This window comes from Cololabis saira, chromosome 2 (genome assembly GCF_033807715.1).
Source record: "Cololabis saira isolate AMF1-May2022 chromosome 2, fColSai1.1, whole genome shotgun sequence".
Classification (NCBI taxonomy): domain Eukaryota; kingdom Metazoa; phylum Chordata; class Actinopteri; order Beloniformes; family Belonidae; genus Cololabis; species Cololabis saira.
This window is the reverse complement of record NC_084588.1, coordinates 53,243,681-53,259,947: the sequence shown is the minus strand read 5'-3', so window position 1 is coordinate 53,259,947 and position 16,267 is coordinate 53,243,681. Positions and strand designations below refer to the sequence as shown.

At 40.4% G+C, this 16,267-nt stretch overlaps 1 protein-coding gene across 2 annotated transcripts in view; it reads right to left on the bottom strand.

Moving 5' to 3' along the window:
• The window catches only part of LOC133418300 (synaptosomal-associated protein 25-A-like), a 72,128-nt gene that overhangs the window by 21,527 nt on the left and 34,334 nt on the right, over window positions 1–16,267 (bottom strand). For both annotated transcript variants that reach the window (XM_061706874.1, XM_061706864.1), the window contains exons 3-4: window positions 13,285–13,326; window positions 3,396–3,444 (exon numbers count right to left, since the gene is read on the bottom strand). In XM_061706874.1, coding sequence (XP_061562858.1) covers window positions 3,396–3,444; window positions 13,285–13,326 — 91 coding nt within the window. The remainder of the gene's footprint in view (window positions 1–3,395; window positions 3,445–13,284; window positions 13,327–16,267) is intronic.

Below are 16,267 nucleotides of genomic sequence, written 5' to 3'. Positions count from 1 at the left end.
TTTTACAAAGATAAACAGAAACAAGTATGTTTTTTTTATATTTCGCTTTTTTATAGTAAATTTAATTAAAAGCTAAATCTTTCTTATTACATACGAGTGTTTCTTTGTGATTTAGAGATTTTTCCAGTACAATTAAGTGTATTTATTTTTAAAAATTGGCGCGGATATTTACGCCAGTGTGCCGAAAAAGTCAGCACTTCTTTTTTAACTGTTTTACTTTGTCACTATCCTCGTATTCAAAACTGAAATTCTCCGAATAAATATCTTCTATCATCTTTTTTAGCAGTGATATTTTTCCTGAGAAAATATATAATAGTAGTCAGTTAATAAAAATAAACGACCGTCTACAAAGAAATAAAATTGGCAAATGCATTCTAGAAAACTAAAAAAATGTGTCGAAAACTGCTCTCTTTGTGGAATAACGATGGATTTGTAGAAGAAATATATTATCGGATATGCTGCGATTCATGGCAATTATTTATGCCTTCCTTTTTAGTAAATTAACATTTTGTTTTTTTGCGTTGGAAACTTCTCTCGGGCCGCATGAAAATCTCTCTCGGGCCGCACATTTGACACCCCTGCTCTAGAAGGAAACACTACTGTGACGACAGGGCCGTCCTGTTTCTACCCATCCAGCCCCCAAACACTGACGTGAAGACAGTTGCAGCTGCAGTTACATCCAGATAAAAGAAAATAGGAAGAGTCCAGGTCACGAGAAGTGCACGGGGAGGATGGGGGCCGGGTAGAGCACGAGGAGGATGGGGGCCGGGTATTCAGGGCATCTCAATCTACGACTGGACTGCTGTCCTTGGACCTCAGCAGGAGCCGTGCACCGTCCCAGCAGTTACTAGAGGCGGCGAGACGACGGGGGGCAAGAAAGAAGAGGACACAGACCAACTGGGATGCTAATGAGGAGGAAATACCCACAGAGACACACACACAGGGAAAATGTCAAAATCACTCGCAATCCTGTATAAATCCAGAAATGTACTGAATTCCAAGGCCTTGCATTTGATCTACTACTCATTGATTGTTCCCTATTTATCTTACTGTGTGGAATTGTGGAAATCCACCTTTAAAACCACCTTAAATTCAATAATAAAACTTAAAAAACGAGCCATACGTATCATCAATAAGGCTGATTACTATACACTCACACAGAGCCGCTTTTTCTAAATTCTTATGCTATTAAATTTTATGATTTGTTTTATTATAAAATCATGCAAATTATGTTCAAAGCAAAATCAAAAATGCTCCCTAACTCAATACAGAGGTTCTTTTCAATTCAGGAAACTCACTATAATCTTAGAGGTGTCTGCAATTTTACTGAACAAAAAGCTAAAAAAGGTATGAAAAGGAGACGTGTCTCCATTACTGGAGTTAAATTCTGGAATGATGCAAACATACATTTAAAAACATGTCATTCTCTTTTAGTTTTTAAGAAAATGGTTTGTAAAGCTATTTTTGAAGCTCATAAGTGCGATTAACTATCTGTAAATGTTTCTTTGCTTTTCTATTGTTTCTTTGCCTTTTGTTGTTTCTTTGCTTTTATATTCTCTTTTTGGTTTTCTGGAGGTCGGTAGCCAAAAAAAAGAAAGTTGTTAATATAGGATAGGCTTTTATAAGCATTTTGCTTCAGCCTTTTCAGTCATTGTTCAACACATTTTTTTGGTTTTGTATGAAATGTTAATGCTGTGCACAATGTTTTTTTTGTGTTGTTTTTGTGTTGCAATGACTGAATAAACTTCATTCATTCATTCAATACCCCCGGACATTGTATTGTAGGCATCGACGGCAAAAATGTGGCATTTCTCATCAATTCTTCCATCATTTATCTGATGATGCCTCATCATTTTCATGAAATTGAATCCAACTCCGACATAGCTTTAAAGCTTTTAAAGATAAAGCAAGCTTTTCTAAATTAGAGGTTTTCTCCCAATCTCTACACATGTATCTCCTTCTGCCTTAAACCGTTGGGACAGTTGGCTCCTCCTCTTCACCTGACATGGAAGTGCAATATGGCCTTTTATTGCTTTTTCTTGAAGGATTCAATGAACATTTTCCTCTTTTTTTTTTCTGCACGTCACTATCGCAGCTCAAATCTGACTAAGAGGAGGCGGTGGTTCATATTTCTAGACCAACTTTCTCTCCAAATCAGAATTAATAGTAAATAAGAGTTGTGAAGAAATACTCGTTTTTGGAGAGAGGGAGTGAAACTTATCATACTTTTCTGACTATGGATGTTACAGAAGTTTAAATCATCCCTCAACAAGGACAGCACGTAGCTACTACTGTATATACTGTGATTAGTCAGACCTACACAGAATATGTGCGTTAAGCATCAACTCTACGAGAAGGCAAAGCAGAGGGCGAGATGCAGCAGCATCCAGTACAATCCCATCAGAGCAGAATAATGTTACTCTTAAAGGCACAGTTCTGCAGCCGGGACTGCAGGCCACTAAAGTCCTTGGTCTTGTATTTTATTGGGCTGTATTGGGCTACATTGGGCTATACTGGGCTATAGTGTCCTATACTGGGCTATACTGGACTATATTGGGCTATAGTGAGCGTAAAACTGCAGCAGAGAAGCTCCAGGAGCCAGGCAGCACCGTGCAGCGACCCCTGACCCCCCCCTAACCATAGACATATTTACGTAGACGCCCCATCGAGCGCTGAGCCGTACGTCAACGTCGCCGCCATATTGGATGTTCAAGACTGCGTTCAAATATGTTAAATTAAAATTTGTTTTGTTGATGAGAAAATATGTTTCTCTATTTTTATTATTTTTGTGAGGGGGGATATATATTGTTTTTCGGCACTACCTTGTTCTCTATAGCTGATATAACATGAATTACTCGTATGTGGGATCAATAAAGTTTTTTATTTTTGCCATCTGAGAAAATTAAATATATTATATTTGGTGTCTAACTGTTTCCCAAGTATATTAGTGCGTGTGTGAATGAATAAATGAGACGTAAAACGTACATGTGGCAGGGTGGAGGTGCAGCCACTCTGGTTGATTGGGTCACAGGTGTGTCCCATCAAGCTCTCAACCCTGCCTGCCTTCATAAGGCATGGCTCTGCTGGGAGAAGGGGGTCTGCTGTGAAGGAGCTGGAAGCACGCGTCTTGGGTGATTGCTAAATAAAGGGTTCTGCACAAAACTCTGTGTCCTCTCTATCCTGTCGGTCGGGCCCCGTGGCACTCGCACTGCTACAGTACATTTCTTTGTAGAAAGGCGCTTTATGAAAATAAGTCCATTTACTTGTATTAGTTTACAGAGCAGTCTTGAACATCCAATATAGCGACGACGGTGACGTATCAGCAGCTCCAGGGGGCGGATACGGATATATGTCTATGCCCCTGACCCCCCCCCCCCCCCCCAACACCTACTTACCTCCCTGCTCGTCCAGCATGACCAGAGTCCTGATTCCGGCATCTTTACTCTAACAGACAGACGGACGGAGAGTTGAGAGGAGGACAGGAAAGAAGAGATGAGGAGGGAAAAAGAAAAGTGAGGGATGAGTGAAGGTCAGCAGAACAGTCGGAGGAGCAGACGTGGATCAGATCACGCTGTTGAAACTGATCTCATGCAGAACCAGCCAGACTCCTGAACTCTTTCTCCTCCTTTTCCTCCGTTTCACATACGATCCTTCACGTGTGTCTAATTCCTCCTGATGTTTGGAAATGTCATCGATTGCAGATTGATTTTTATTTATTTATTTATTTATTTGCACAATGATAACAGCAATTTTAACATACAATGACAAATAATTGTGCAGGAGAGGAAAAGCCCAAAGGGCTTATAAAAAATCCTCCCCCTCAATACAAAATCACCAAAACAAATCAATCAATAGAAAAATAATAGAAAGGAAAAAGAAAAGGTAAAAGAAACAAAGAAAAATACAATAAACACCCAAACAAAAATATCCATGAAATGGCAATTTCATTTCAGTAAGAATAGCCTGTTAATTTTGTCTATATAAAAGATACCCCACTAAGCTGGTCCTAATCATTTTTAAGGATGACACTAACTTAAGAGACTTATCTAAACAGTTCCAGAGTTGAGGGCCATGGAATTTGATAAAGGATTTGTGACTGGAGGTAAAAGACAAAGAGGTAAATGAAAGTTCTTCCACCTCTAACTGAATAAGAATGAATATCTGATGATAACAGAAAAAAATTATGAAAAGTTCCTGGAATGTCTTGTTTGAAATGAATGAACTTAAACATAAAAAGGCATGTTTGAAACTTATTAATAGAAAAAATTGATAATAATTGATTGATAAAAATTTGCTAAATAAGGGTGCAGAAGGTGCTTGATGAGAAGAATATGAAATCATTCTCAAAAATCTTTTCTGAATTAGAAATAATTGGTTAAGGTACGAAGAATAAGAAGCGATTGTTAATACGAATTTCCTTTGTCATCAGCTGTTCGGCTCATAAAAAGTGAGAATAGTTTATATATCCGTGGCAAAACTGACAAAAACAAGTGGCAACGCCGCTCAGGGAAGAGTGGAAACGGAAGTGAAACGAAACCACGTCATCTATTAGTGTTTGTTTGTCTTTCTTTTCCTGACACAGACAAAAGCAAGAATAGGCAAAGTTATGACTCCAGGGAAAAGAACACTTCAAGTCTAGAAATAAAAAGAGGTGAAATACAAAACAAACAAAAAATGCACAATTTATACAGGACTGTCTCAGAAAATTAGAATATTGTGATAAAGTTCTTTATTTTCTGTAATGAAATTATAAAAACCAAAATGTCATACATTCTGGATTCATTACAAATCAACTGAAATATTGCAAGCCTGTTATTATTTTAATATTGCTGATCATGGCTTACAGTTTAAGATTAAGATTCCCAGAATATTCTATTTTTTTTAGATAGGATATTTGAGTTTTCTTAAACTGTAAGCCATGATCAGCAATATTAAAATAATAAAAGACTTGTAATATTTCAGTTGATTTGTAATGAATCCAGAATGTATGACATTTTTGTTTTTTTAATTGCATTACAGAAAATAAAGAACTTTATCACAATATTCTAATTTTCTGAGACAGACCTGTATATAGATAGATAGATAGAAATGAGCCTGAAAGAAAGAAAGAAAGAAAGAAAGAAAGGAGCCAGAAAGAAAGAAAGAAAGAAAGATAGATAGATAGATAGATAGATAGATAGATAGATAGATAGATAGATAGATAGATAGATAGATAGATAGATAGATAGATAGATAGATAGATAGATAGATAGATAGATAGATAGATAGATAGATAGATAGATAGATAGATAGATAGATCATTTATTAATCCTGAAGGAAACCAAACAAGGACTAGAAGCAGATAATCCTAATAGTTAATTGTTAACTATTGTAAATAATGAGGTTTGTGGCGTGTACTTGGGTGAGTCACTAAAGCGTGAGTCTCTCTCTCAGACTGATGTCACCACCATGGAGGTATTATAATATATGATATTGGTCACCACACCGGCCGTGCCAGCTGGCGCGCCCGGATATCCTGTCCTGTAGTTTTAAAGCGCCAGTCGGCCCTGCACGCCTGAGTTTTCCCATGATTCCTTCTGAGTAAACAAGCCGCTCGCCCGCTGCGTTTATTTATCTGCAAACATGAACTCCGCTGAAAGTCCGGGATCGTTCATTTTTCCACAACGCACTGAACGAACCTGCTCTTTGTCTGATTAGACGACCAGTCGTCCGGAGGAAACAGCTCTGGGCACAACGGCCGCTGGGTTTCAGTCCGACAACCGATCCAACGCCGCTGGCAGACGGGTCTTTATGTTTCAGTCGGTTTGAGCGATGCACATCTGTCAATAACTTCATTATTTACAATAGTTAAAGCAGCACTATGTGACTTTTCCACCTTAATCTAATATTTCATCATCATCATTGTGATGGAACATCAACTTCCAACAGGTTTAATGAAACCTCTGTCATGGTCTGAGGGGTCTGTATCTCCTTCACTGGCACTATGTAACTTTGAGGAGCATGGTAGGAACCCTGCCACACTAAAAAACTACAAATCTTTACGGCTTTGACTGCTTTACGGCATACGTCACTTCCCCCTCCTTCCCGATTCGTAGTCGAGCCGAAAATGGGCGGGGCTTGGAGCTCAGAGCTCAGGAGAAGCTGGTAACCCGTTGCTGTGTTGTGGATGCAGCAGCTCCACACAACAGACGTGGGGAAAAGATCGCTAAGGGTTTAACTTTTCACCGCTTTCCTGCTCGGAGGCAGAACCACGCAGGCCAAGTATCTGAGATAACAAAGTAAAAGAGTGAAAGAGTCGTCGGCTCGGTTGGATCGCGGCTGTAGCGACCAAACACCTTCCACACAGTACCACAAACACTCACACAGACCGGGGTCGGATCATTCAAACAGGTTTTATTCCCCACTTCTCCAGCTAAACGCAGTTGCTGGCCAACTCTCTGCGGTGCAATTAACCCCAATCTTCAGATAAAACTAGTTTGTTGAGGAAAAAATATTAACTCTATTTGTAGCTGCAGAGGAAAAAAATAATCTCACGAGGAAAACAAAAATATTGCTCACGCCTCGGAGCCTCTTCAGCATAATATAGCAGTAAAAAAAAGAAAAGAGAAGTAAGAGAGAACTACAAAACATGTACTGTATGTTGTACTATTATACTAAATTATTGAAACACATGGTGAGTCAAACATTTACCAAAGCAGCTGCCAAACACTCCTAAACAAGGTAGCCGGAGACGGTGGTTCTGCAGAACTGCGGCAGTAAATCCTTCTAAAGAGTGCAGCTCCGACGAGGAGCTCCATTCTTTAGTAGGGATTTCATATGGATCCAGACCGTTAATAATAATTATTTTCTCCATATACCGCTCCCTGGCTTCCTTGTTTAAGGTATCCCTGTAAAGCAGCGAAAAAGTTCGTCCCGTCTTCATTCACTATCAAAACAAATGCACGCGACGGGACAGGAGTTTCCGGCAGTACGCGCTGGTGCTCATGGGAAATGTAATGTTCTTTCTGGTAAACTACTACCGCTTTTGTCCAAAGGAGCCGCCAAACTCAACAAAAGCTGAAAGTTATGTTGTGCTGCTGCTTTAACAATTATGATTATTTGCTTCTAGTCCTCGTTTGGTTTCCTTCAGGATTAATAAATGATCGATCTATCTATCTATCTATCTATCTATCTATCTATCTATCTATCTATCTATCTATCTATCTATCTATCTATCTATCTATCTATCTATCTATCTATCTATCTATCTATCTATCTATCTATCTATCTATCTATCTATCTATCTATCTATCTATCTATCTATCTATCTATCTATCTAACTTTTCCAGGATGGAATTACATCTTTCCAAGGACGAGACCGATCAGATTCCATGACATCTGGACTCCCAACGTAATCAATGGTCAAGATACAAACGCTTTTTTAAAATTTTATTTATTTGCAGTTGTACTTCAGTTTATCTCCGGGACTATTTTATTTAGATATTCTTTATCTGGCGTTGATACAATTGTCTGATACTGGATAAACTGCTGGTCGCCATCGGCGTTAAAGGACAGGCGGATTCAGGCTCTGTGTTCTTCTGACATTCTTTTTAATCTCACTTTTCTTTTTAATCTCACCATCTTTCACACCTTTCTCATCTCTTTCTCTGTCCCTCATCTGTCTTGGTTTCCTTCATCGGTACCACCTCACACATCCGTCCCTGTCCTCTCATCCTCTCATCCTGCAGTTGTTCATCACTGCTCCTCGTGGACCAGCGGTGAAGATAAATAGTTTCCATAAAAACCTTAATATCGGTGGATCTGTATCATTAAAAAACTTTTGAAAAGTCCCCTACACTTTTTAAATTAATTATTTTCCAGAGAGGAAAAGAATCACATCTCTCCACTGCGTCCATATTTAAGAGGGCTTATTATGAAAAAAAAACCCATACATTTTCTGAATTTGAAAACACAGGCTTGGGTGTTTGACGGCGCTACCAACACAACGCCACCTCTCCACTTCTGAAGTCTCAAAGTATATTGTTTTATGACTTTTTGAAACCTAAAACCAGCATCAGTCCAACCATGAGCTCTATGAACCCTTCCAGTCAGCTTACAGAACCCACCACACCTGAGACGGCCCTGATCAAAATCACAAATGACCTTACTGCTGCAGACTCTGGTAAAATCAGCATCCTTATCCACCACCTCTCCGCTGCCTTTGACACCATCTCCCACTACATCCTCCTCCAACGCCTGTCTGTTCTCCTTGGTATCTCTGGCTCTGCTTTATCTTGGTTCCAATCTTACCTCACCAACAGAACTCAGTTTGTCACCATCCTTGGCTCCTCCTCCCTCCCTGCCCCGGTCAACCATGGTGTCCCCCAAGGCTCTGTGCTCGGTCCAACTCTCTTCACCACCTACCTGCTCCCCCTCGGCCAGATCATACGCCATCACGGTCTCAGTTTCCACTGCTACGCTGACGATACCCAGCTTTATCTCAGCACCTCACCATCCTCCCAGCTCCCCCCACAGTCTTTGGTTAACTGCCTCTCTGCCATAAAATCCTGGTTGACAACCAACTTCCTCAAACTCAACAGCAATAAGACAGAGCTCATGGTTGTGGCCCCCGGAAGGTTGGAGATCTGCTCATCCGGTGGACGGCTGCACCATCACGCCATCCTCCGAGGTCCGTAACCTGGGGGTCATCTTGGACTCCACCCTCTCCTTCCAGTCACACATCAAGTCGGTCACCAAATCTGCCTTCTACCAACCTCAGAAACATTGCACGTCTCCGTCCCTCACTCTCTGACTCTGTGGCAGAAACACTCATCCACGTTTTCATCACCTCCCGACTGGACTACTGTAATGGAGTCCTGTCTGGGGTTCCAAGTAAAACCCTGGACAGGCTCCAGTAAAACCAGTAAAACCCTGGACAGACTCCAGTAAAACCAGTAAAACCCTGGACAGACTCTAGTACAGGGGTCTGCAACCCGCGGCTCCAGAGCCGCATGCGGCTCTTTAGCGCCGCCCTAGTGGCTCCTGGAGCTTTTTCAAAAATGTTGGACCTTTTTTTTCCTTTTTTTCTTCTTTTTTTTCTTTTTTTCCTTTTTTCTTTTTTCTTCCTTTTTCCTTTTCTTTTTAATCTCGACATTTCAACTTTTTTCTCGAAATCTTGACTTTTTTCTCGACATTTCGACTTTTTTATCAACATTTTGACTTTTTTCTCAACATTTCGACTTTTTTCTCGAGATTGTACTTCAAGATTAATCTCGACATTTCTACTTTTTTCTCGAAATTTCTACTTTTTTCTCGAAATTTTGACTTTTTTCTTCGACATTTCGCCTTTTCTCTTCGACATTTCGACTTTTTTCTTGACATTTCGACTTTTTTCTCCAAATTTTGACTTTTTTCTCGACATTTCAACTTTTTTTCAAGATTGTACTTCAACATTAATCTCGAAATGTTGACTTTTTTTCTCAAAATTTCGATTTCTTTCTCAAAATTTCAACTTTTTTCTCAAAATTTCAACTTTTTTCTCAAAATTTCAACTTTTTTTCGACATTTTGACTTTTTTTCTCGAAGTGCATAATGAAAAATAAATCTTCCCCCAGTTCTAACTAATATAGAAACATGCAGCATGTGTTGTCTTCATTCTAAGGCTTATACAAGACTTTTCATTTTTTGCGGCTCCAGACATATTTGTTTTTTGTGTTTTTGGTCCAATATGGCTCTTTCAACATTTTGGGTTGCCGACCCCTGCTCTAGTACGTTCAGAACTCAGCTGCCAGGGTTCTCACCCACACCGAGCCCTGGCAGCACATCACCCCCACCCTCATCCACCTCCACTGGCTACCTGTTAAGTTCCGCATTCTGTACAAACTCCTCCTACTCACCTACAAATCCCTTCACACTCTGGCCCCCCAGTACCTGTCTGACCTCCTCCATCACCACACTCCCTCCCGGAACCTGCGGTCTTCAGACACTGGTCTGCTCTCCATCCCCCGGACCAGACTGAAGACCTTCGGGGACAGAGCCTTCAGTGTTGCTGCCCCCCCCCTGGAACTCTCTCCCTGTAGTCTGACAGCTTCAGTCCATAAATAGGTTGAAGTGATGAACCAGATCAGAGTCACTTTTTCTTATATTTTCTTTAACTATTTTCCTGCCACTGCTAAATAATAAATCACAACCTCCATCCATCATCTATAACCGCATGCATTCATGTACAGGGTCACGGCATGCTCACTCCTGTGGTTAACTGGAACCACCAGTTACATATCACCACATAGTAATAATAATTACATTACTTCTTGAGCTCCAGCGAGGAAGCACCAGTGTTGTGCAAGTTCATACTTCTCATGAACTAGTTCAAAGTTCAGTTCACATAGTTTAAAAATGAACTGTTCACGTTCATAGTTCACCATTTTCATTTTGAACTAATTCAAATTCAGTTCATTTCAATATTTTTAGGTGAGAAGTACGAATGAAAAACCATAAATCAGCCTACATTCATAAAGACTGCACCGGGCTCGTCGAGTATTTTAAATATGCCGCCCGCTGGTGAAATGAGAAGGATTATTCCGTAATAATTGGACCTAAACAGTGAAGCTGAAAATCACATAATCTGAACAGTTCAAATTCCAGTTCATGATCTGCAGAATGAACAAGTTCACGTTCAAGTTCTTTATTTGTAAATACGTTGCGTTCAGTTCAACGTTCTCACAGAAATAAACGTGTTCAATGAACGCGTTCATTTGAAAGTGTTCATTGAACACGTTCATGCACAACACTGGGAAGCACAGACTAAATCTCACGCCGACAAAGCGGACACGATACGCAGTCGTCAAGCTCTTCAGACAATCGGTCCTGTTTCCACAGCAGGCCTACACTTTCCACTTGTTTTTTTTGTATCAGTGAATCTTAAATGGTCAGACCGCTGCTCCGTCCTTGACTGGTTATCGTCAAACGAGGAATTACAGACCTCGGGGCATTTCAGAGGCAGCTGGAACTAATACACGGCATTCACTTGGCATTATCTCCAAAGGTTAGTTATTTGGCCCCTGACGACGCAGCGTCCTCTCCGCGGAGCAGGTCGCCGTTAACGTCGGCTGCAGGTCGTGCTCCGTCCCTCGTGGATTAGTCTCATACATGTCGGCTCGTTCGGATGTCACAGCGACCGGACATTTACTCTCTTATCCACTCTTCTCAACGGCAGAAGAGCTGCTTTTTATCAAACAGTGATGCATCATAGTTGTACATTTAAAGAAGTGGTGTGATATTCATCTATTGGACGAGTCCATCTGGTCTCATATCCCTTTTCCACCAAACTGGTTCCAGTGCTGGTTCTGGTTCACAACTCGTTCAACTTGTGAACCAGCTGAGAACCGATTTGTTTTTCCACAGCTCGGGTTCTAAGGGGAGCAACGTCATTACGTCACAGCAAACGTCAGTTACGCCAGAGACGTTCTATAAACTCTACCCCACTCCGGTTGTGTTTTATTGTAACTCTACCCCACTACGGTTGTGTTTCCTGTATCAGTCACGTGGGTTTCCCCACCGCCCCTTTAGGAGACTAACAGCAGCTCCTGAGTCTATTGAGTCCTATGGGAAAAGTGAACGTGAGCACAGATTATTACCAATTCCTTCGCCCCATAGTAACCTAAGTAAATATGGGACCCATTTTTCAAAAGCCACAAACCTTCTGAACATTCTGACACCAAAATGGACATTTTCAGACCGACAGATTAGGAGAAAATGAACTTTGTTTGAGACCTGTTTCTGTCTGAGCAACACACTCTCGCCAGATTTGGCTCATAGCTAATAATATAATATAATATAATATAATATAATATATATATATATATATATATATATATATATATATATATATATATATATATATATATATATATATGTATGTACGTATATATGTCTCTGGTGCGATCCAGAGATTCAGAGTCGTCGGTCACTGCAGAACTGCCAACGTCGTTTTCCCATCGGATAAAACTTGCTTCTTTGCTTAATAATACTGTTATTGTTATTATTGAAGTCTTTTTGGAATATTAGACTGATCCGATGATTGATATCAGGTTGATATCAGACATTAAAGTAGCAGATAAAAAAAACGAGCGGCAAAATAAGGCGCAAATATTAAAGTTGTACTGTATCTAAAACGATGTGGAGAGAGGTGCGGCCTCGCCCACTTAGGAGACAGGAAGTGTAAACCATTTCATACCATTGGCAGTAACGGTAATGCGCTATCTTCTGTATAGAGGATCTTTAGTTACGTCGCTCCATTTGCGTTGGCATGAAAGTTGCAGCAACAACCAACAACCAAACTCAGCACTGGCCCAGAACCAGAACCAGAACCAGAACCAGAACCAGAACCAGAACCAGAACCATCCCTGGAACCGGTTTGGTGGAAAAGGGGTAACAGAGGACAATATTTACTAAAACTAGGGGCCTTTTGTACGGTGGCCGAGACCCGCCATTGCGGAAAATAAAAGAAACGCTGCAAATATAAAGAAAATTAAGCAAATAAAAAAGCCACAACGGAAGTGAATTACCGGGGACTGTTTTTGCTGATGCACCGGTGTTTTTACGTGAGAGGAGAAGAAGAAGACGAAGAGAACGTAAGTGAAAAGGAAGAAATAAGAAGAGCGAGGAATAAGAATATCTTGTCATATCTTGTCATGTCTCATTTTTATGTTTTATGCAACTGTGTGGATGTGAACAGGTCACACTTGAAAATGAGTCTTCGGACTCAAGTGTTTTATCTGTATAAATAAAGGATAAATAAAATTAAAAAAAAAGAAGAACAACGAACGAGAAAATAAGTGAAAAGGTTAGTGTTCAACGTCGCTACGTGTAATTTTTAATGTGCGACACCGGTGCATCGGCAAAAATAGTCCCCGGTAATTCACTTCCGTTGTGGCTTTTTTATTTGCGTTGTTTTTTTATTTTATTTGCAGCGTTTCTTTTATTTGCAGTGGCGTTTGTTTCTGTTTGCAGCGTTACTTTTATTTTCAGCAATGGCGGGTCTCGGCCACCGTACTTTTGTGCAGTATTTCTAAAGATTATGATAAAGGAATGATGAAGGAAGTGCTTAATGTGGAAACTCCAAACTGCATCGGTCCAAGTTTGACTCCAGCTCTTTATTAACGTGACGTGACACCTGAAGGAGGTTGAATCTGGGCGTACAGGTAAATGCCAGCAGAGGAAAATGCCAGGACTAATCGTAACTGAATCCCAGGGAGAGCTGTGTGAATGTTAAAACGATGTGCGTCACTGAATCATTGAACTCACCTCCTCCACCAGCGCCAGCATACGCCGGGTGCTCTCCAGAGACTGCAGGGAGAAACAGAGAGAGAGCACGCCATCAGCCCACAGCCCACCAGGAAACAGATGTACAGCTCATCGTCCGTCACAACTATCACAAGGACGTCTGAGCTGAAAACTTTAGAAAGACACCCGCTGAAGTTTGCAGAGGAAAACAGAGGAGCGCTCATCAATCCATCAACCTGCATAAATGTATAATTAACCCTGATTGTTCCTCCCATTCTGTCTGAGATTAACAGATTCCTACCTTTAGTTACTAACTCAGAGGAAAACAGAGGAGCGCTCATCAATCCATCAACCTGCATACTTATATACAAATGTATAATGTATATGTATAATTGATAGGGATGGGTGATATTTTACCGTTCACGATAAACCGTCAAATAAATTCCCCACGGTAAGAATTTGTATCTCACGATAAAAATGATAAATTCTCGTTGATGATGTTTTTGTGTAAAACTGATTTATGGAAGGAAGGAAGGAAAGAAGGAAAGAAGGAAGGAAGGAAGGAAGGAAGGAAAGAAGGAAGGAAGGAAAGAAGGAAAGAAGGAAGGAAGGAAGGAAGGAAGGAAAGAAGGAAGGAAGGAAGGAAGGAAGGAAGGAAGGAAGGAAGGAAGGAAGGAAGGAAGGAAGGAAAGAAGGAAAGAAGGAAGGAAGGAAGGAAGGAAGGAAGGAAAGAAAGAAGGAAAGAAGGAAGGAAGGAAGGAAGGAAGGAAGGAAAGAAGGAAAGAAGGAAGGAAGGAAGGAAGGAAGGAAGGAAAGAAGGAAAGAAGGAAGGAAGGAAGGAAGGAAGGAAGGAAGGAAGGAAGGAAAGAAGGAAAGAAGGAAGGAAGGAAGGAAGGAAGGAAGGAAGGAAGGAAGGAAAGAAGGAAGGAAGGAAGGAAAGAAGGAAGGAAGGAAGGAAGGAAGGAAGGAAGGAAAGAAGGAAGGAAGGAAGGAAGGAAGGAAGGAAGGAAGGAAAGAAGGAAAGAAGGAAGGAAGGAAGGAAGGAAGGAAGGAAAGAAGGAAAGAAGGAAGGAAGGAAGGAAGGAAGGAAGGAAGGAAGGAAGGAAGGAAAGAAGGAAAGAAGGAAGGAAGGAAGGAAGGAAGGAAAGAAGGAAGGAAGGAAGGAAGGAAGGAAGGAAGGAAGGAAGGAAGGAAGGAAAGAAGGAAGGAAGGAAAGAAGGAAGGAAGGAAGGAAAGAAGGAAGGAAGGAAGGAAGGAAGGAAGGAAGGAAGGAAAGAAGGAAAGAAGGAAGGAAGGAAGGAAGGAAGGAAAGAAGGAAAGAAGGAAAGAAGGAAGGAAGGAAGGAAGGAAGGAAGGAAGGAAAGAAGGAAAGAAGGAAGGAAGGAAGGAAGGAAGGAAAGAAGGAAGGAAGGAAGGAAGGAAGGAAGGAAGGAAGGAAGGAAGGAAGGAAAGAAGGAAGGAAGGAAAGAAGGAAAGAAGGAAGGAAGGAAGGAAGGAAGGAAAGAAGGAAAGAAGGAAGGAAGGAAGGAAGGAAGGAAGGAAAGAAGGAAGGAAGGAAGGAAGGAAGGAAGGAAGGAAGGAAGGAAAGAAGGAAAGAAGGAAAGAAGGAAGGAAAGAAGGAAGGGAGCCTGAATGAAAGAAAGAAAGAAAGAAAGAAAGAAAGAAAGAAAGAAAGAAAGAAAGAAAGAAAGAAAGATAGATAAATTCCTATTGGTGTAGTTTAGTATTTAGTATCTTTTACAGCAGTGATTTGGCTCCAAAGACTGAATGTGGAGATAGATTTATAGTTACAAAGATGGAGTTGAATTGGTATTTTTTTTATTGTCATTTTTATCGTTATCGGGATAAATGCCAGAAATTATCGTGATAATTTTTTTAGTCCATACCGCCCATCCCTAATAATTAACTCTTTAATTAACTCTTTGTTCCTCCCATTCTGTCTGAGATGAACAGATTCCTACCTTTGGTTACTAACTCAGAGGAAAATCCGCCATTTTATAAACCTTTTTTATCCTAAACCCCATTTCCCTCCTCCCAACTCTCGCCGCCCCCTCGCTCCCTCGCTCCATCCATCCATCCTCTGCCTCTTGGCCCCGCATTATCTGATCATGAAAGTTTAATAAGTCTATTTGAACTGCTCTATTATTCTGCTCTTCCTGAGCTCCTCTCAACTCATTAAAAAGGGGTAAAGTTCTTCCTTATCCAAGAAAAGCCCAGTCCTGATGAAAGACGGGGCAGCTGCGTCCGTCTGCCGGGATGCTGAGGGGACATTTGTGTGTCCGCACCAGAACGGGTCATTAGGAAATGTTAAATTATAATTGGCTTGTCAAGGAGGGACACATTTCATCTCCCAGCTCGTTAGACGTCTTTGTCCTTCTTACTTTGCCAGAAACAAACTTATTCAGATCCATTTGGCTAAAAACAGGCTCGGAACTAAATGCAGGTTTCATAATATAAGACAGTGGTTCCCAACCTTTTTTCAGCCCCCCGACCCGTACGTACTAGCAGCAAAATAGTCTTTAATTGAAAAAATGAACATTAATTATGTTTTTTTGAAAAATTTCTCTTTGGTTTACTCTGTATAGATATGACTTTGTTTTTCTCCAATGTCACCAATGTATAAAATACGAACAAAAGGACATAAAAGGACATAAAAATATTTCTGAAAAATGTCTCTTTTATACGACGGAGTATTAGGGCCAAACTAAGACGGAAAAAAAAAATTGGAAATTACGAGAATAAAGTCATAACATAATAAGAATAAAGTCATAAAATTACGAGAATAAATTGTAACATTACGAGAATAAAGTCGTAACATTACGAGAATAAAGTAACATTACGAGAATAAAGTCATAATGTTGCGAGAATAAAGTCGTAATAGAATAAAGTCGTAACATTGCGAGAATAAAGTCGTAATATAATGAGAATATAGTCGTAAAATTGCAAGAATAAAGTCATAATGTTGCGAGAATAAAGTCGTAATAGAATATAGTCGTAATATTAC